The sequence below is a fragment of the Mytilus edulis genome, chromosome 2, assembly GCF_963676685.1.
Source record: "Mytilus edulis chromosome 2, xbMytEdul2.2, whole genome shotgun sequence".
Classification (NCBI taxonomy): domain Eukaryota; kingdom Metazoa; phylum Mollusca; class Bivalvia; order Mytilida; family Mytilidae; genus Mytilus; species Mytilus edulis.
Window position 1 is genome coordinate 44,239,588 of NC_092345.1, and position 22,188 is coordinate 44,261,775.

The 22,188-nt window shown below is 31.2% G+C and overlaps 1 protein-coding gene across 1 annotated transcript; it reads left to right on the plus strand.

The window, feature by feature from the left end:
- Positions 1-467: 467 nt before the first annotated feature.
- LOC139512212 (zinc transporter Slc39a7-like) lies at positions 468-15,653 on the plus strand. Its single transcript, XM_071299651.1, has 3 exons — positions 468-1,392; positions 2,588-2,793; positions 12,250-15,653. Exons 1-3 carry the CDS (start codon positions 564-566, stop codon positions 12,499-12,501), a joined length of 1,287 nt encoding a protein of 428 aa, XP_071155752.1. The 5' UTR covers positions 468-563; the 3' UTR covers positions 12,502-15,653.
- Positions 15,654-22,188: the final 6,535 nt, after the last annotated feature.

A 22,188-nucleotide genomic window follows, 5' to 3' on the forward strand; every position in this document is an offset into this window, starting at 1 on the left:
CCATTTGATTTTCGGGGGAGGGGGGGGGCTATGGATTTTTGTTTTCTTTTAAATTTAGCATTACATATAGTGGCAGCTGAGGGTGAAACAAACATTTTTTTTTCTCAGGGTCAAAAACAAATTACTATTTTTTCTCTGGAAACAAACTTTTTTCCAAAAAAATCCATACCCCCCACCCCCCCCCCCCCCCCCAACACACACACATCCACACAGAAAATCAAATGGTTGCTGCCTATTATAAAAGGAAGGACCGAATAGAGTGACAAGAGAAAAAGCCAGGGCAACGTTTTTCTTCTTAACCCTCCCCCTTCCCCCGAAAAATTCAAATGGTAGCTCCCTTACAAGTTATAACAATACTAAAGAAAATGAATCATTAATAAAAAAAAATGACAAATAAACGTAGAAAATTCCGATCATATGTAACCTAAATTGGAATCTGTTACGGGATAGCAAGACATAATTTAGCAACAGTAAATATTGCCGGCAAAGAGTTACGTCCCTTCCAAAACAAAAGCCACGTCTACTTTCGAACATACGAAAACAGATTTTTGTGCGATTAGAAGATGAACAGGGCTAAAAGGAACCATCGCAGTTTATTTTCAATTGCTTTTGTTATTATTCTGTCTGCAATTTTACTGAGGTCTGGCATTAACGCACACAACGGCCACGGACATACTCATTCTCATGACGAGCAAGATGAGCCCAATCCATCTTTTAAATATTCACAGCAAGCAAACGTAGATCATGACCACGGACATGCACATGATCACGCACACGATCATGGTCACGCACACAATCATGGACACGCACACGATCATGGACATACACACGACCATGCACACGATCATGGACACAAACATGATGCACCTACAAAATCTTCCAAGAAATCAACAGGATTGGTACTTTGGCTACAGGCTTGTGGTGCCACAGCTCTAATTAGTGTCTCACCAATTGTAATTCTTTTGTTTATTCCAATAGAAAATGCATATGATGCTAAAAATCAAAATTTACTGAAAATTCTTCTCAGTTTTGCATCTGGTGGTCTTCTTGGTGATGCATTTTTACATCTTATTCCTCATGCAGTTTCACCTCACTCACATGGAGATGGTGATGACCATGCACACTCACATTCTCATGGGCATTCTCATGGAGAAGGAGGACATGAGCATGGTCACGATATGACAGTTGGATTATGGGTCCTTGCTGGAATCGTTGTTTTCCTGATGGTTGAAAAATTTGTGAGGTATGTAAAGGGAGGACATGCTCACAGCCATGCACCACCAAAACCAGTCAAAAGCGAAAAGAAAGGTGAAGGTGATGAAGATGCAAAAGGCAAAGAAACTAAAGATTCAAAGAAAAAAATTGAAAAGACAGAAGAGAAACAAGTAACAGGTACATGTACCTTGATATCAAATTCCTTTTTATGAAATTTAAAAGTTAACGTTACACCAGTTGAATTATCGCTATCTCATACCAATGCTTATGTTTTTTGGTGCCTATAAATAGTCATAGGAATACTTTCACGCATGTGTAGCACACAGTACAGGAGGCACCTGTTTGACTCGTGACAACATTTTTGAACGTTAGCTTTTGAATAAAGTTCTATTTTAAATGGAATTTGTTGAAAGTTATGATGAAAATTTATATCAAATATGGCATAACTGCGTTCGAATGAATAATCTACGACAAACGAACTTCAAAATGTGATCGTTTGAGAAATATTGAAATTTCAATTCAAACTGTCCGTGGGTAAACAATTTGACGAAAATATATATACACCTGGTTGTTGAAATGCGGACTGACTGATTTTCCTGGGGAAAATAATTATGATGGTCATTAATGAGGTTTATTAATAATTAATGGATTAGTGACCCATCCGATGGTGATAATCGGATTACATGTAGTTGTAATCACAACTTGCAACACCTGTTGAAAATGTTAATTACCTGGGAGTCAAAAGTTGTCAAAAACATGAAGACCGGTAGATTTATAGTATTTTAGTAGGAAAATATTTTTGCACTTGCAAAATTTAAGTGACGAAATTAATTTGAAAAACTTTCGTCAATCAAAATCACTGCCTAATATTTTTTATACATGGACGTCTGCAAAACATTTTTTGCTTTCGTAAATGATATAATGTTGTCTGCATTGTCGTCTGCTGCATCGTTGCCTGTCTCTATGATATTTACCAGAAGGTTGAATACCATACACTGAAGGAAGGAAGTTAAGGAAGTAGGGGGCAAAAAAGGGGGGCTTATATAAGTATTGTAGTACTTTCCGTTCATTAACTTGTGTGTCAACAAGGTAAGTGTATTGATTTCAGTGAAATTACACCACAAGGTTTCATATCTAAAAGGGAAGGCTTTGATTGAGTTTTAAGGTAATTTCCCCAAATGTTTAGGAGTTAGAGTAAAGGGGTGAAGCATTTTTATTAGATCATTGACAATTTGGTCATGAATCCATCTGTGTTCTTTGTTTAATATATATGCACATATACCAAGGTGAGTGACACTGGCTCTTCAGAGCCTCTAGCATGTCTAGTTAAGTTTTCAAATAGTTGTTATCTATATTTCATGTATTTTTTCAGAACCTGAAGACATAAAAGTTGCTGGTTATTTAAACCTTGCTGCAGATGCTGCTCACAATTTCACAGATGGTTTGGCAATAGGTGCTTCTTTTCTAGCTGGTAGAAATATAGGAATTATTACAACTATAACTATATTCTTACATGAGATACCACATGAAATTGGAGACTTTGCAATCTTAGTAAAATCTGGGTGCACAAAGAGAAAGGTACAGTATATACATTTTTTAAGTGTTATGTGTCCGTATCATGGCGTATGTACATTTGTGAATTTCATAGAAATGCACCTTGTTGTATTGTCTAAATGATGGTAAAATTCTATATATAAATTTTAGCTATAATTCAGCCAACACTTTTGTTCTCGAAATCTTGATAAAATGGAGTTCATTTTAAGGTACCTTTTGATATCTATTTTTGATTTTTTCCTATATTTTAACCTTTCTGGCTTTTTATAACATACATAGAAAGCATTGCATTTGCAAAATTTGCTCTGCAACCACAATATACAAATGTACATGCCAATTATGATAAGACCATTAATTTTGAAATTGTACATCTCATGTCTTTTCTGGCAAAATATTTCTAATTAATTATTAATTTTACTACAAAGGTACACCTAAAAATTAACATAAACTTTTGTGTCATACATTTTTGTATATTTGAATAACATGTGAAAAATACAGAAAAAATGCTTATCTCGTCAAAAATAAATTTTTGAAGTTCCTATTAGAACAGGCATAAAAATAACAAAGCTATCTATATTCTATCTCTTTATAATTTTGATGTATTTTGTATTATATGTTGTAAAATAAGATACATTTAGTTTATGAAAATATTGTTTAATGTATAAAGTGGTTAAGTTTAAATTTAAAAATTTTAGATTTTATTTTCCCTTTTCTTGTGTTTGATTCTGATCTTTGTTATAGAGATTAGATTTACTATGGGGAATTGTGTATTTTGCATTTTTAACTCTACACTGAAATTAGCAAAATTGAACCCCTTGTGAACATTTACCACTTAATCTTTACATGTACAGTATCTCAAATTTGTATGCAGGATAAAAAGTGAAATGCAAGCTTCACCATGTGTCCACTTTGATTCTTTAAATTCTATTTGATAACTGTAAATTCAGAATTATTGCAATGTTTTTATTATTCCCAATAATGTGACAGGGATATAAATCGCAATTATTTAAACTCGCATTTTGATTTATTTTTTTATGAATTTAACAGAATTCTCATATTTAGGCGAGTGATATGAGAGCCAAATTTACATTTTTAATGCACCTACCTAACACACGGCTAAATTATATATCACTAGAAAGCTAAGAATGTGTACTTTCTAAATATCCCGGTCGTCAAAAGAAATTATGGTGCATTTTTTTTTAAATCGAGGTCAAAGGTCATGGGTGCAATTTCAATTCACGGATACTTCCAGTTGTAAAATCGAGTCAAAACAAATGCAAAAACGAAACAATTTTAAAGGAATGCTGTATTACTGTTGGGAAAATATATTTCTATTATAATATTAATTAATTTTGGTTGATTTTGACGGTAACGCATGTTACATAACGTTTTCTCTCGGAGTCTTTGAAAATCAACATTTAAGTCACACAAATGTATCTGTAGTCGCCCTTGCATTATCTAAATCATATAATACCTCCATATCATTTGATTGCACGTATTTACAAACATATATATCTGCAAATTTGATAAAAATAATCCGAAACAAAATATTTGAAGCAAGGGGAAAATATAACATATGACGTATTTTTAATTGTTTAGAAAAGTCCCATGATGAGCTGTTTATTAAAATTGAGGAAGCGTATGGTCTCCTGTTAGTTTGAAAGCCTGACAACCATAGAGCAGATTTTCTTTTATATATGTTGCAATATGTTGATATATAAAAAAGAAGATGTGGCATGATTGCCAATGAGACAACTATCCACAAAAGACCAAAATGACACAAACATTAACAACTCATACATCACTAAATCAGATATGATAAGAGTACTAACAAACATAACTAAAATGAGTAAAGTGCTACTGGTATATTTATATCAACAAATTGACAATTTTAATATAAAACATCACAAGGAAAATATGATCACTCATTGTACGTCAAAATGTGTTTGATTTTACTTCTGTTGGCCGCCGTGTATCTTGAGATATATAATTAATCAAACTACACTTGACAAAGTAGTTTGTACTCTTTTTAAATATTACACTAGTTCGGCTACTTTAGCACTAAGTATTACGTTTTTTGTTATCTTGTTTCACCGCTTCAAACGGAGGACAAGGCTATCCTAATATTGAACCTTTTATTTGGCTTTCTAATGTTAAAATCCCGTGATCGAAACGTCGGACCAATGGGATGTTGGACCATTTAGGTGTCGGAATATTGCGATATCGGAATATTATAGCTTCATTTTAACTTGTAATCTCATCAATTTTATCGGTCAATATATCCATACAAAGACAACTTCCTTGGCATGGGCATATATCAGTACAGCAGAGGTTTTGCTCAAAGCGGACACAAGATCTACTATATACAGATTGAATTAAAAATTTGGAATAGACATGAGGGATTTGTCAAAGAGACACCAACCCACTAAAAAGCAGGCAACGGCCAAAAACCACCCATGGGTCGTCAATGCAGCAAGAAACTCCCAAACCCGGAGGCGTTCTTCAGCTGGCCCCTAAACAAAAATGTACTACTTTGAAATGATAATGGACGTCATACTAAGCTTCGAAACATACTCAAGAAGTTAAAATAAAAAATCATACAAAACTAAGAAAGGCACGATGCTCCTGACTTGGGACAGGCGCAAAATTGCGGCGGTTTTAAACATGTTTTGGGAAATCTCAACCCTCCCCCTATACCTATACCAATGCGTGAACAGATCAAATCTTGTAGAAAGTTGGATGACATCATACCGGACCGATGTTGCCTTTTAGCCAACCAAAGTCATACGGAGATCTTTTATTGTTTCTGTAGTTGGGTCGACATTGTCTTGGATAAAATTTTAGCCCCCAGAAGAAAAATATTGCCATGTAGAATGTATGCCCCATTTTCATTGTTTCTAATCTCCTGATCAGTCAAACTTGTTAATAGTTATCAAAGGTGTGTCCATAAACACGGTGCATTGGTAGTGATAAACCTAAATGAAAAAGAGTAAAAAAAATATTTATAGATAACATACATTCTACTAAAGCCATACATCTAAGAACTTTGTCAATAGGAATATCGTACGCTTTATTAACTGCCGCAGATGTGCCATCATCCAAAAGACAACACAGAAATGTTTTTAAAGCAGGTGGCATAATTTCAATTGAATAATCCAGTGAAATGTTTTTAGATAATGGATATTCATCTGATTGGATTACAACTTTACCCTATATCTGCTTCCGTAAAATAGCTGCAATAAGTGATTGCAACCAGTTTCGCAGTCACTGTGTAATATATATAGGGGGTTGAATCCGCGTTTCCGGAAATACTGTTCAGTCCGTATATGATTTTGTTATATACATGTATGTAATTGTAATCACATGTACTGTCTCTTTTTCGTTTTGCAAGTGCCATTAAAGGACGTAATTTTATTAGCTGTTGATATTTTGCCTCTCGCACCCCCATACAGGATCATTACATGGCGGAGGACCCGAAATATAACTTCATTCAAAGGACTTTATTTGTGTAAACCTGAACTGAAATGAAATGAAAATTTTTTCCCCATAATTTTCACTGAAGTGGGAAAACCACGTGGGTGGTCAAATTTTTTATGCAGATTATGATTTTCTTCAAGTTGCCTTATGAATCCCAGTTTTCTGTACGTGAGATTCATCTCATTACAGGCGTATTATTTAACATGCACATTTAATTTTTTTATCTGTACGCGAGATTTATCTCATTACAGTGTTGGTTTTTTTTCTTCGTTGATGTCGGCGCCGAAATATAGCAATTTAAATGATATGAGCGATGGTGAGTCTACTTTAAGTTTACACTCATTAGTTGAAACGGACGACGAATTTACCGACGATTCACTTTTAAGTTCATATTTATTGGCACCGACTAGGCCTTCTCAAAACCAAGAATTAGATCAAAGTTTGCATTTATTAGCCCCGACTAGGCCCTCTCAAACCAACATATTAGATCGTTCTATGCCAATTTTAACACCACAAATAAGTTTGGTTAACAGATTGCATCAAAATAATTTGACTTATAACACAAGTACATGTTACACTACAAGTACGCCTAGATTAGAACATACAAGTATACCTAGAATAGTACATACAGCTGTCATGGAAAAATTAGCTCCGTGTAGGAAATTCGGGGGATATCCCCATGAAAATGGACTTGTTTTCTTGCGTGAATTTGACTCTTTTGCTACACTACATAATATCATGCCTTATGAAAACCAAAGGCGAATAGCAGCTTTTCATCTCCAGTTAACGGGCCCAGCCCTCACGTGGTTTAACTCATTAACATCCAATGACAAAAGCTCCTGGGAAAAACTTATTGAACTGTTTAAGAGAAAATATGTTAATCTCGATTGGCAAAGTCCAACAATCATGCTAGAAAGTGAGGTTTTTGAACACATAAAGTTGTCACCGGGTCAAGCACTCGAAGATTTTTACTGCCAGCTTGTAGAAAAAGCTCAATTATTACACAAAGCTGATCATGATATTCTCACCAAATTCATTTTATGGAACGCTCATATTGTACATATTTGTTGTAAAATTCAAGACAATTGCCAATGCTTGACGAGGATGTTTATTTTGAACCTTTTTGTCCGTGAGATTTATCTCATGACAATTTATTAATCTGTGTACAGCGATGTTTTTCTTGAACTTATTGTCCGTGAGATTTATCTCATGACAATGCCCTTTGATGATGGTACAACGACTTTTTCTGGCGAACTTTTCATGTTTTTGTCCGTGGGATTTATCTCATGACAATCCGTTACTATGATGTCAGATGAAATTCAGTACAGAGCGGAGCCCTATTTCAATGTTATTCAATAAGAACTTTTTTTTTAAATATACGGACATTAGTTTGTTTGCATATATAATATACATGTACATGGAAACTGATTATTAACTGCTTAAGATTGTTTTTGCATATGTTGATATTACTTATCTTTTTGAAATACTTGAACAATTCGTATTATGTATGTTTAATTTGCTTGATTTTTTCTATTATTCTGAGGAAAATAATGAACGATGGTTGATATTGCGTATACATGACATTATGCTAAACACATTTTTATACATGTAGATTTTTATTTCAATTTCATTCACATGAGTATCAAGTTTGAATTATCTAGTCATTAATATTTGATTTATTTAATTTTGTAACATAATAGCAGAAAGTTGGTACTGCGTTTTCAGATTTGTAATTCAATAATTATTTTCTATGAAAAATGCCCAATTTTGTATCTTTATATTGAACATCGATCTTTACTATTTTTGAAATATGTTGATGAGATCGTATGAATATGGTTCATTTTGTATTTAGTGTATTTTTAAGGAAACACGATAGTGATATACAGTTTCATTAGCAAACAAATTGAGGAAAATGTAGAGAGAATGTTTTTTTTTTTTGTTTTTTTTTTGCATTGTATAAAGACGGAAATCTGTAGTTTACGTCCAGTTTTGGAACTTTTATGAGGAGTATATTATCTAGGATCTATGTTAGTGATATCGAGATAATTTCATAAATAAACCCCGTGAATTGTATCTTTCTGATATGTTTTATCTGTTAGTAATTTTATATTTTTTATGAGAGTGTGTGTGCGTAAATGGGTTTGGTGCACCATGATTCTGTGAGAGACAGTTGATATATTTTTTTGAAACTTGCAACTTATGAAATGTGATCATTATAGGACATTTTCACAACATTGTAAGAGTTAGGGGCTCTGTTGAATTTATTACTCAATGATACATGTATCACGAAACAATTTCGGATCTGTAAAAATATATTTAACTAATAACTTTCAAAAGTTGAGATTTCGCAACGTCAGATAATTGTAATTTTTCATGCTGTGTTTTGAGATGGTATATGAGTTGGTGCATATATATTGTAAAGCGAATTCAACCCTGAGCAAAATTTACATTTTTCTTTTGTCGGGGGGATGTAATATATATAGGGGGTTGAATCCGCGTTTCCGGAAATACTGTTCAGTCCGTATATGATTTTGTTATATACATGTATGTAATTGTAATCACATGTACTGTCTCTTTTTCGTTTTGCAAGTGCCATTAAAGGACGTAATTTTATTAGCTGTTGATATTTTGCCTCTCGCACCCCCATACAGGATCATTACAACTGCTCAGATCTTTTAATTTTACAGACCGAATATCACAGTCATTATAAACGGGTAATTTTCCGTCATTACGGCATAAGACAAAATTATAGAGCTACTGTATACAATATTGGATGTACCTTGGCCTTGTTGAAGTTGTATACATGTAACTATGAAGCTGATAATATGTTGTGTAGTTTTCTCGGCGGCGATCCTCGGGCAGAAATTAAGCCCGGTTAACTGATCAAGTAAATAAAGTTGTTAACCAGAATACTTCCTTGTGTACAGGCACGTCATCTTTAATCGTCGAAATGTTAGTAAAAGCTGTTTTATGTTAAGAACTAAATAGCTCTTTAATTTCTGATTTCAAATTTTGTAGCAAATTTTTAGCGATGCAAGCTCGATGGTATAAAGATTTAATAGTAAAATTATCATGAGTTATTTTGTAAATCAGATCATTGTAGGAGATATATGTAATAACACTCAATACAGCTTGAGTTTGCTCCTCAGTGGATATCTTATGAAGTTGTGTAACTTGCTTATAGGCTTTATACATTTGCAAAATATACAAACAGACAAATCAGAATGAGTTGTAGATCTACTGTCATCGTTGATATATGAGAAGATCTACTGGTCGGTAGAATTGGTACATGTAGTACAAAGTCTTTGTACAGACAAAACAGAAGTTGATAGGTTGTGCTTACTTTTGAAATATTTATAGCAACTCTTATGATATTTTGTATTTTCAAATGGGATGTTTTCATTTTTTTCATATTCATCGACCAGTCTTCTGTAAACTTCATCTTTTCGTTTTCCCACTGCGGCAATACAACTGTATCTTCATTTAAGTGTTAACTACATAGTTTCTATGTAGTAAATATATGACAGACTATGCATCTGTGTCAATAAATGGATAGTTTTTTTGCTTTTTAGCAAAGGAAGGGTTTCATTGTGAACTGGACTGTGAAAATTTGACACGACTCGGAAGATTTTCTACAACTTTCCGATACGATTCCTTATTTAGAAAGGGGTGAATTCTACAGAACTCAAAAACTATGTTTTACTTTGATTTGATCTTTATTTTGGGCGATTTTATATCTATTTAAGCTACACTGAAGTTAAAGAAAGAAATAGAACCGTTTAAATATGATTTATCGTACTCTAATAGCACTATTAAGTACATGGAAATCGACTAATATATTCAGTAAAAAACGATAACGAAATAGATAAGGGATTCCGGAAATAATAGTGATTTTACTCAATATCATAAAATTACAGAAATTCGTGATTTTAAGAAATGTTGAGATAAAGTCTTGATCTTGAATGAAAAAACGATAACTGATGAGTAATTTGGTGTGATCTAAAACGGATAGATTGCAAAAACATTTAATAAAAATTTAATTGTAGATCCGAAAAGGTCGGGATTATGAAAATTTTCGTACAAAATGTCAAATATTTAGAAGGAATGCAAAAGCATGCGGACTTACAGTTGTAAATATTGTTTTTCATTATTTTAAGAATCTAATTCACTTAATTATTCTGTCTAAAAGAAGAGATACGACTAATTTCCTTTGCTTGAAAAACATGTCGTAATTATATAATTTTCAACTAATTTCTGAAATAAACGTCAATTTTACAAAAACTGCACCGTACGATTTTGTGACGACCGGGCAAAAATCAAAGTTTAATCATTATTCTTTCATTTAAAAAAAAATTAGCCGTGTGTTAGGTGGGTGCATTAAAGTCCTTAACTAGACGTCTTTTTCAAATATTACACTCGCCTATAATATCGCAAAAATTTAAATCGTATTCTAGTCAAAATGACGAAATCACAATAATAAATGCATGCAATTGTTTCTGAATTTACAGTAGTTTTAAGCTTGATAAGCATGATAAGCATCTTTTTATTGAATAATTTAACTGCATACCTATAAGATGGTGCAGAAGATGAACTATCAATAAAAGGAGTTGTGGGGTTACCTGTGTGCATCAATGAGACAGCAACTCAACAACATAAAAATTCATAACTTTTTAGTCAACAATACACATGATACATGAAGACAAGTGTCTGTTCAAAGTGTCAAGCTTTATAAGTTTTGAATTTCAAAGAGACTGAAAGACCTGCAATCAACACTTAGCTAAACACTGAATAACTAAAAATACTATGATATAACTAATGATGACCACATTATTGAGGTTCCTGACTTGGGGATATATATTAGTTATTGAGAACTTCATCCCCCCTTAAATTCACTCTCAGTGATGGAATAGAAAAAACTACATATAGTAAATTGAAAATCTGTACAGGAAAAGCCCTGAAATCTGTTATACAAAATAAAAGGATGAAAGATTGTAAATAAGACAACTCTCCACTGGAACCAGATAACATAGAAGTAAACAACTATACATCATCCTATGAGCAATACCCATAACACATAGTATATTAAAAAACCCACACAAGTACAGGTACATTCTAAGAGACTATAGACTTTTCTCGTGTTGTATAAAGATGTTTGAATTGTGTTTAAGGAGGCTCGAGGGTATAAAAATTTCAGAAAAAAATCAAACATTTTTTTTCATTACAAATTTTATTTATTTCCTTTTGTAGTTGTTACTTTATCATATGGTACAAAAATCATTCAAAACAATCAATTCGTGTTGGCCCCAGATGACTTTCAAAATGTATACATCATTGAAAAAGTTCCAAATTATCTCCCTTTGGTGGAAAAATGCCATTTTTTGGCTCTAAAATTGAAATATCTTTTTCAACTCATCGGTTACCTATCTTTTTTAATATAATTTCCATAAAAGCTGTACTTAAACTAAATTATTGTAAAATTTTAGCGATTTCTGTAATAAATTTCTTTTTTTTATTTCAATATTACCTTTATTTCTCCTATTAATTCAACAGAAAAAAAACACCTTTACAAAAATGTATGCTTCTTTCCAAGGCAGATTGTGAGCGCAAATGAACGGTGACCCCACTTTTTTATTTTATTTTTCTATTAACTATAAGATAAAGTTCATGTATAGAAAAATATAGAGAAATCCTATATAAATGATTTAGACCCGCAACCCCCCTTAAGGGGGCTCGCAGGTATAAATATATTATTTTTAATTTAAATATATGATTTTGCTATTTTTTTCAATGATCTAAACATTTGAAAAGTCATCTGGGGCCAAAACAAATTGTTTTTTGGTTGATTTTTGTACCATATCATAAAGTAACAACTAAAAGTGTAATAAATAAAATATGTAATGAAAAAAAAAGTTTCAATTTTTGCTGATTTTTTTGTACCCTCTAGCCTCCTTAATGTGAAAAAAAATCTATGTGCAAAATTTTACATTTTTCTTTTTTTAACAGGCAATGTTGTTACAATTTAGTACAGCAATTGGTGCTATGATGGGAACAGTTTGTAGTCTTCTAGCTGAAGGAGGAGGTGATGCAGCTGTTGCGTGGATCCTTCCATTTACAGCAGGAGGTTTTATATATATTGCAACAGTATCTGTCATTCCTGAATTGTTGGAAGATACCAAACTAGGACAATCTATTAAGGAAATAGGAGCATTGTTAGTCGGTGTTTATATGATGTATCTGATTGGTCTTTATGAATAGATATTTCTGTAGATTATGTAAAGGATTTTAAAATTAGATATTGGTTTTTTTTCAATTTCTTTTTTATTTATTTTATATGTGTAAAAGACTTTTTTTCACAGAACTATTGTTACAATTTTTGACTGCTCTCCTACCCTTTGACAATATTTAGGGGTTATGAAAATGAAGCTTGCCTGGATTTGTTTTGATTCAGAAGTACATGTATGGACATTGAAACACAAGACTACTAGATGTAGTAATATATGTTCAATACTAGTCACAATTATAGTTGTTTTGTAGATTTAGTGTTTATTGTTTATGATCGATATATATGTATATGTTAGACATTTTTATTTAACTAATGGTATGAGGATTAAGCTCTACATTTACCCTGTTTTTGTAATGTTGCTAATAATGAATATGCAAGTAAGAAATTCATACAAGAAAAAACTAACATGCATTTTGTATGCATCTGGTAAAATACACATCACTGCAGCCACCAGTTTATTCTATTTGATCATTGTATAAAAGATTTTATACTTTGTCTTAACTGAACCTGTTTTGGAATGAAATTATTGTCTTAATTTGACAAAAGATCAGTATTTACTGGTTAAATATATACAAACATTCATGTATGCCTTGATATGTTTGTACGATTTATTTACACATTTTCTAATGTATATTTCTTTTATAAAACTTTAATCTTACAATCTATGCTTACAACAATTAGTTTTTTATTGCTTATTATATCAAATATCTCATTTGATCTCAATTAATAATTCTGGATGAAAAGTGTGTTGCTGCATGTAAGCACAATTATCTCTTTTAAATGCTCTTTAGAATCAATATTCTTTAGATTTACAGTAAAAATATTGTGATATTTGCTATCAAATCTCCACAAAAAAATCAAAATGTAAGTATCATCTATTTTTCTTTCTTTGCATTTAACAATCATGATCAGTAACTCTATATATATGTACAAACATTGAATATATATACAAAATGTATACTTTAACCTGTATTTTTTCCCTGTTTGTTTTCTATCCTATCAAACTGGTTGTTATTTTTTTGTGCCATATGCTTAGATGATAGCCGTGGTTTTGCAATTTCTGTCATTTTTTTTACATTTATCAATTACAAATAGTTCAATCTTGTTTATTGGTGCTTCATTTTCAAATCTCAATTTTTCTGTTTTCACTAGAGTATTTGATTGCGTTGAAAAAAAACTAGCATGATCAGATATAAATCAGTTTTTAGACATAAATTAAGATGTTTTAATAACTTTTTATATCAATGTAAAGCAGTTTTATGTTTTATAAATTATAAATTGTAAAGCATATTTTCAAAAGACATTTGACACAGAAATGAAATACAACTAATGGAATGTATTAAATATTCATATCTGTTATGATTGAATTGACTAGCCTGTTTGAATAATCTCAAAACTAGATTTTTTTTCAAAAAATGTAGGAAATTCTGAATAATGAATAATGCTCTAAACTGTTGTTGTAGAATTATCAATACTCGTATCTTCAGAAAATGTCATTCCTATTCCAAAAACATTCCAGTAGTCTACTTTAATTACAGGTAAATGTTTTATGCTTTGAATTGCTTTAACCCAATGATTACAAACTTTAGTTCATTTTGTATGTGGCAAGTGGCAGTTGCAATTATTTCCAATCATAATTAACTAGAATTGTCAGATTTCCTGCCAAAGGTCTGTGGTTTTCTTTGGACACTCTTGACTTACTCCACCAGTGAAAACTGACTGCCAAGAAAAAGCTGAAAGTTCTGAAAGTGGCATTTAACACCAATCATAAGGAATTAACATAGGCTATGCCTTTTGCCCAATCCAATTCAATTTCTTTTGAAAAAAATACTGTTTAAACTAACACCAATCAACCATTTTGTATGGTGTAATCAAAATGTCTTGATCATGCTTTATATACTTTGAAACTGATTAGTTCTTTGTTATTAAAAAAAGCAAACTAATTTCAGATAAAAGAACGAAGAAAATGCACATGAATTACAATATTACAAGAAAATTGATAATACAACTTTTTTTATTTAACAAGGAAGCATTTACCTCTATTACATGTATGTTGTTTAATGTATATTTGTATTTAACTTTTGAATGTTCTGTATGTGTGTAAACTACTGTAAATTCAGAAATTATTGCGTGCATTTATTATTGCGATTTTGTGATTTTAGATAATTTAAATGCAATTTTAATTTTTAAGATTTTTAGAAAAATCTTGTTTAAATCATATAAAATATTTCAAAATGCGAGATAAAATTATTTCATTTTCAATTCTGTCGCATTTTTGCAATAATTAAACCTACCAATAATTTCTGAATTTACAGTAATATGTACTGCACATTTTCTTGTAAAGTTTAATAAAAAGCAGTTTAAGCATTCGATGCGATCATGTGTGAATGAGTATACAGTGTGAAATAGATACAAAGACTTATTTTCAACTCTTGTTATGATCTGAGTTCTATATATAAAAAAAATTGTTACATATAATCATACCTGTTGTATTTGGATGAAGGATAAGTCTTTTTGAGAATGCAATTGATGGAAAAATCCTAAATAGTTCATATGTTCTTTTTAACATTTAATCTCTTAAATAATATATTTTTATTTATAGGGAGAAAACATATTTGTTTGTCTTCATAGAAGATATATATTGTCAATGGGAGTCACAAAAAATAGTTTTGTCTTGCTCATTAAACATATATATATATATAGATAACTTTTTTTATTTTACAGTTGTTATAAGAGTTTGAAAGTACCCACAATTTCTTATCCCCACTGTAACATTTAATAAAAATCATTTGTTAAGAGGCAGTTCATGATAAGACACTGGTAGTTATAACTTATTTTATTTGACTGTGAGTTCAATATAATTGTTAAGTATTAATTTTCAATATAGAGCAAGCTTGTCAGTAGTATGCATGATATGGCAGTTACATTCAATAGCAGTTTTAAACCAAATTAAATTTGTAGCACACATTCAGGTTTTTTTAATGGTCTATCAGCTTTAAAAGCAATTATTATTAATTGAAAGATATGTGTTTGTAAGTGACATTATTGTGACTATTGAAATGATTGTGAGATGAAAAATGAGTGCTTGTGAAAATGATACAGAAATAAAAATTGGGAATGGCTAGTTATGGTGTTTTGTTTCATTATTTTCAGTTGAATAAAGAAAAGCAGATGTTGTTTTAACAATAAGACAACAATGCAATGACAAAAATACACCTAGACAGTTCATCATCGAAAAAAGACAGTCAAAAATAGCAACGAGCCTATTTAAATTGTGCACAAATTCAAATCAAACCATGGGATCCTATCAACATCAACTTCCATAATTAACAAAATCATGAAGACACATCAAGAAAAAAACTGATGAGGTGCATGATTTGGTACAGGCATATGAGCATGCTAAAGACTTTTTATGAGATTCTTGAGATCTCAGGATCTCCTGTTTAGAAGGGTTGACATTACTTGGCATCCCTAAATTGTTGTCATTGTCTGTTATATTTTACAAAAATCATATACACTAATACTACTAAATATAAGATCAAATCTAACCATGGACACACGCATTGTTAGGGTATCGTATTTTAAAAATGTGTCATATGACGCCACCTGTGAACCAACATGGCTGACATGGCTAAAATAGGACATAAGCTTTTATTATTTTGAAACCTGCTATGAATGGAGAAATCCTGACATGTCAAAATGATAGAATGATGGGAGCTACATATTGTATAATCGCATCGAAACTGTCTGACGACTTTTTATACGACCTCAAAAATTGAAAATTTTTTGGTCGTATATTGGTATCACGTTGGTGTCGTTGTAGTTGTCGTCGTCCGAAGACATTTGGTTTTCGCACTATAACTTTAGTATAAGAAAATAGAAATCTATGAAATTTCAACACAAGGGTTATGACCACAAAAGGAAGGTTGGGATTGATTTTGTGAGTTTTGGTCCCAACGGTTTAGGAATTAGGGGCCAAAAAAGGGCCCAAATAAGCATTTTCTTGGTTTTCGCAATATAACTTTAGTTTAAGTAAATAGAAATCTATGAAATTTTGACACAAGGTTTATGACCACAAAAGAAAGGTTGGGATTGATTTTGGGAGTTTTTGTTCCAACAGTTTAGGAATTGGGGGCCAAAAAAGGGCCTAAATAAGCATTATTCTTGGTTTTCGCACAATAACTTTAGTATAAGTAAATAGAAATCAATGAAATTTCAACACAAGGGTTATGACCACAAAAGGAAGGTTGGGATTGATTTTGGGAGTTCAGGTCCCAACAGTGTAGGAATAAGGGGCCAAAAAGAGGCCCAAATAATTATTTTTCTTGGTTTTCGCACCATAACTTTAGTATAAGAAAATAGAAATCTATGAAATTTAAACACAAGGTTTATGACCATAAAAGGAAGGTTGGGATTGATTTTTGGAGTTTTGGTCCCAACAGTTGAGGAAAAAGGGGCCCAAAGGGTCCAAAATTAAACTTTGTTTGATTTCATCAAAAATTGAATAATTGGGGTTCTTTGATATGCCGAATCTAACTGTGTATGTAGATTCTTAATTTTTGGTCCTGTTTTCAAATTGGTCTAGATCTACATTAAGGTCCAAAGGGTCCAAAATGAAACTTAGTTTGATTTCAACAAAGATTGAATCCTTGGGGTTCTTTAATATGTTGAATCAAAAAATGTACTTAGATTTTTGATTATGGGCCCAGTTTTCAAGTTGGTCCAAATCAGGATCCAAAATTATTATATTAAGTATTGTGCAATAGCAAGAAATTTTTAATAGCACAGTATTCAGCAATAGCAAGAAATCTTCAATTGCACAGTATTGTGCAATAGCAAAAAAAATTTCAATTGCACAGTATTGCGCAATAGCAAGAAATCTTCAATTGCACAGTATTGTGCAACAGCAAGTATTTTCAATTGCACAGTATTGCGCAATGGCAAGAAATATCTAATTGCACAATATTGCGCAATAGCAAAAATTTCAATTGGAGTTATCTTTCTTTGTCCAGCATAGTAGTTGAATCAACTTAAATCATTGTTTTATACAAAATATAATGTATATTTACTTTTACTATCAAAAAGTCTAAAAAGTGTATATAACAACACCAATAACACATTCAGATTTTTTTAATGGTCTATCAGCTTTAAAAGCAATTATTATTAATTGAAAGATATGTGTTTGTAAGTGTCATTATTGTGACTATTGAAATGATTGTGAGATGAAAAATGAGTGCTTGTGAAAATGATACAGAAATAAAAATTGGGAATGGCTAGTTATGGTGTATTGTTTAATTATTTTCAGTTGAATAAAGAAAAGCAGATGTTGTTTTAACAATAAGACAACAATGCAATGACAAAAATACACCTAGACAGTTCATCATCGAAAAAAGACAGTCAAAAATAGCAACGAGCCTATTTAAATTGTGCACAAATTCAAATCAAACCATGGGATCCTATCAACATCAACTTCCATAATTAACAAAATCATGAAGACACATCAAGAAAAAAACTGATGAGGTGCATGATTTGGTACAGGCATATGAGCATGCTAAAGACTTTTTATGAGATTCTTGAGATCTCAGGATCTCCTGTTTAGAAGGGACAGCGTAAGGTGTTGACATTACTTGGCATCCCTAAATTGTTGTCATTGTCTGTTATATTTTACAAAAATCATATACACTAATACTACTAAATATAAGACCAAATCTAACCATGGACACACGCATTGTTAGGGTATCTTATTTTAAAAATGTGTCATATGACGCCACCTGTGAACCAACATGGCTGACATGGCTAAAATAGGACATAAGCTTTTATTATTTTGAAACCTGCTATGAATGGAGAAATCCTGACATGTCAAAATGATAAGAATGATGGGAGCTAAATCAGGATCCAAAATTATTATATTAAGTATTGTGCAATAGTAAGAAATTTTTAATAGCACAGTATTCAGCAATAGCAAGAAATCTTCGATTGTACAGTATTGTGCAATAGCAAAAAAATTTCAATTGCACAGTATTGCGCAATAGCAAGAAATCTTCAATTGCACAGTATTGTGCAACAGCAAGTATTTTCAATTGCACAGTATTGCGCAATGGCAAGAAATATCTAATTGCACAATATTGCGCAATAGCAAAAATTTCAATTGGAGTTATCTTTCTTTGTCCAGCATAGTAGTTGAATCAACTTAAATCATTGTTTTATACAAAATATAATGTATATTTACTTTTACTATCAAAAAGTCTAAAAAGTGTATATAACAACACCAATAACACAAAAAGGAACTATAAATGTAATTATTTATAAATATTTCGGATAACAGATATCCTTCGTCAGTCAGATTCTGATGTTAAATGAATCATCTTTAAGTCTTCTTAGATTAAACTTTTACTAAATCTTGAAATTTATACAATAAAAAAGGCAAACCGAACATCAGTTAAGACGCTTGCACCATTCTAAAAATTTGTTGAATATGACATAGGTTAAATGACTAACTACATCAGAGAGTTCAAATATATGCTTTAAATAAAAATAATAATGTGCGATATGAACTAGCACAATTTTAAAGCTTTAACAGTGTCGATATTATGATGTTACAAGAAAGATTGCGTCAATAAAAATTCCAAATAAACAGCACTGAACGGTCTAAATTTCTAAATATTTCAGATTTGACAACTGTAGTGTAGTTACATTAGAGTCTGCGATGTTTAAAACAAACGGCCGTTAAAATATAATAACAAATTTTGACTAAAGTAAAATAGTTGGACGTGGCTTGGTACTTATACATCCCTCAAAAAATTAAGCAATTTAAATTGTTATATTCAACAGATTTATTTTAGAGATGAGTAAGGTAAAGAAATAGAAACGGAGACTGTAATAATAAGTAATATAACCCATATATATATTGAATCAACTTAAATCATTGTTTTATACAAAATATAATGTATATTTACTTTTACTATCAAAAAGTCTAAAAAGTGTAGATATATATCAAACGAATGGACAACAACTATGATATTCCTGACTTGGTACAGGCATTTTCAATTGTAGAAAATGGCGTATTGAACCTGGTTTTTATCTCTTGATAACGACACTTATGTTGATTTTGATGATACTTTTCTATTGAAGAAATAAAAATACACACAATCAAAAACTTAATTTTTATTGAATACAAAGCAGTAATACAAAAACAAATATAACGGACCAACCAACTTGTCCAACTTGAGACAGAAACATAAAGAATGTGACTGCCTGACGTTATCGAATAAATTTCATACAGATAAGCCAATGCAGCAGGTTTTGCAATCACAAAGTGATTAAATAATAATAAAAAAAATATTTTTGGTTACTATGTGACATTTTTAACGGTAACTTTTTCTAGATGCAGAGTGCCGAGAGTTTTGATGCAATATAAAACGGTTAACTTATTTGCTTTATCGTTTTCCGGCAATTCTACTACCCATTGTTAATCTTTAAAAATGTATTACTATACTTTTAAATATTCTGTTTCTTTCATATTTAAACATCTGCACGATTTATCTATATATGTTCTTATGCATAATAGACTGAGTTTTATCACTTTATTTTATTCTTGGTTTATGTTTGCAATAAATACTTATTCATGATGCACGCCGTATCCCCATCAAAATTTTGTTTTGAAAATAGAAATCTAATCTATAGAAACTTAGTATGATGTGTAATAAACACAGGCAATTGTACATCTATATGGCAAGCCGTTCTCGTCAAAACTATGTTTAAACCCTTTTTTCGAAGAAAAAAAATACACACTGAGAATTAAAAACCGAAATTAACACACTGAGAAATCGAAATTACACACTGAGATTTAAAAAAATAAAAAACACACAGTGAGAATTCAAAATTACACACTGAGATTTTAAAAAGACACACTGAGATGAAATAAATTGAAAAACACACACTGAGAATTGTTAATTACACACTGAGATTTCAAAAATACGCACTGAGATTAATATGCAAATTACTAATGAATATTCATGAGATGAATAATTCAACAGATTTATATCTTGATCTCAAGAACTCTTGTCATTATAATGAAATGCGATTCCTTCAACAAACATTCGTAATAAATGTCAAGACTTAACATCGCTCATATTCATAAGTTTGTTGCCTATAATTCAGATCATTCACTACCAGTAATGAAACATGTGTCCCTTTTCAAAGTCTTCCAACTGTTTCCCTGATTTCGCTAGTTAATCTTTTATATTTTTGTTACGTTTATATGCTATAATAGACACTTGAGTAAAAATTTCACTGCATTCTTTTGCAGATTGTTCCAATGTTTTCTTATAATTTTAATAAAGTTTTTCACCATTTGGTTATATTTTGTAATAAGAGTAAGTGGGTATTTTTCTTGTTCTTGTATTTCTAAAGTTTTTTTTTTATTAATAATTTGGAACCATATCGAAGGACTAACGAGTTTTGTCCCCTTGTTGTTTTAAGCTTGTAATAGATTCAGATTAAGTATGCTAATTAGATATGTGCGCATAAAAAGTGCGCACAAATCTCAGTGTGTAATTTTAAATTCTCAGTGTGTAATTTTAAATTCTCAGTGTGTAATTTCAAATTCTCAGTGTGTGTTTTCAGTTTATTTATTCTCAGTGTGTCTTTTTGAAATCTCAGTGTGTAATTTTCAATTCTCAGTGTGCGTTTTTCATTTTTGTAATCTCAGTGCGTCTTTATGAAATCTCAGTGTGTAATTTTTAATTTTCAGTGTGTAATTTTCAATTCTCAGTGTGTAATTCTCAATTCTCAATGTGCGTTTTGAAGTTTTTAAATCTCAGTGTGCTTTGTTGTAATTCTCAGTGTGTAAATTTTTCGAAAAATGGTTTAAACATAGTTTTGACGAGAACGGCTTGCCATACATCTATTTATTCGTGTTTAAATGGTCTTTTAAAACACCGCTCGATCAAAATCGAAAAAGGGAATTTATTTGGATGAGAATACGGATAGAATTAGGCGAACAAGCACAATACAAGCAGACTTTGAAACTCATACAGAAAATAGTTTGTTAGTATGGAATGTAAAGAAATGGATTAACTTGGTAATTTTGCCGAATAACTTTCTCTGTGTTCCAGAATAAACAGTCTCTAAAATTCATTGGTTTGTACAGAGTAAATCCGATATAGTTTCGGAAACATTTTAAAAATAAAGTGCTAGATTTTTAATCCTATAGACCAATACTACACGGGATAGACAGCAACATCGAAATGGAGCCTGAAAAAGTTAACGTAGGCTGAGAAATACATGGGAACTTGATTCGGCAAAATTAAAAACAAAAATCAGGTCCCGTTACAGTCTGATTAAGGTAGATACATGGTATACCGCCATCTTGGATTGTACAATCACAGTAAAAAATCGGTCTAGTTATTTGCCTTAATCTGCAAATTTGGAGACAGATTTGCAATTTAAAGGTTAGACTGTTTATTACTATAAAGAAACCTTAATAATTTTTTGTATAATTCAAAATATTTAAACAAATATAATTTTTTTGTTTTTAGAATCACAAGCAAACGACTGACTAATTATTATTCAAACGGCAGAAAGAGACTGAAATAGCTAGATCTTGAAATCATTTAGATTTTATATTCGTGTTAATTTACGCTTGCATGGGTTTCGGT

What these genes read in the sequence shown, in the direction of transcription:
- LOC139512212 (XM_071299651.1), top strand. Translation starts at nt 564, where the DNA reads ATGAACAGGGCTAAAAGGAACCATCGCAGTTTATTTTCAATTGCTTTT. An exon ending in AGAAGAGAAACAAGTAACAG is followed by an intron (nt 1,393 to 2,587) that starts GTACATGTACCT and finishes GTATTTTTTCAG; the next exon opens with AACCTGAAGACATAAAAGTT. An exon ending in CTGGGTGCACAAAGAGAAAG is followed by an intron (nt 2,794 to 12,249) that starts GTACAGTATATA and finishes TTTTTTTAACAG; the next exon opens with GCAATGTTGTTACAATTTAG.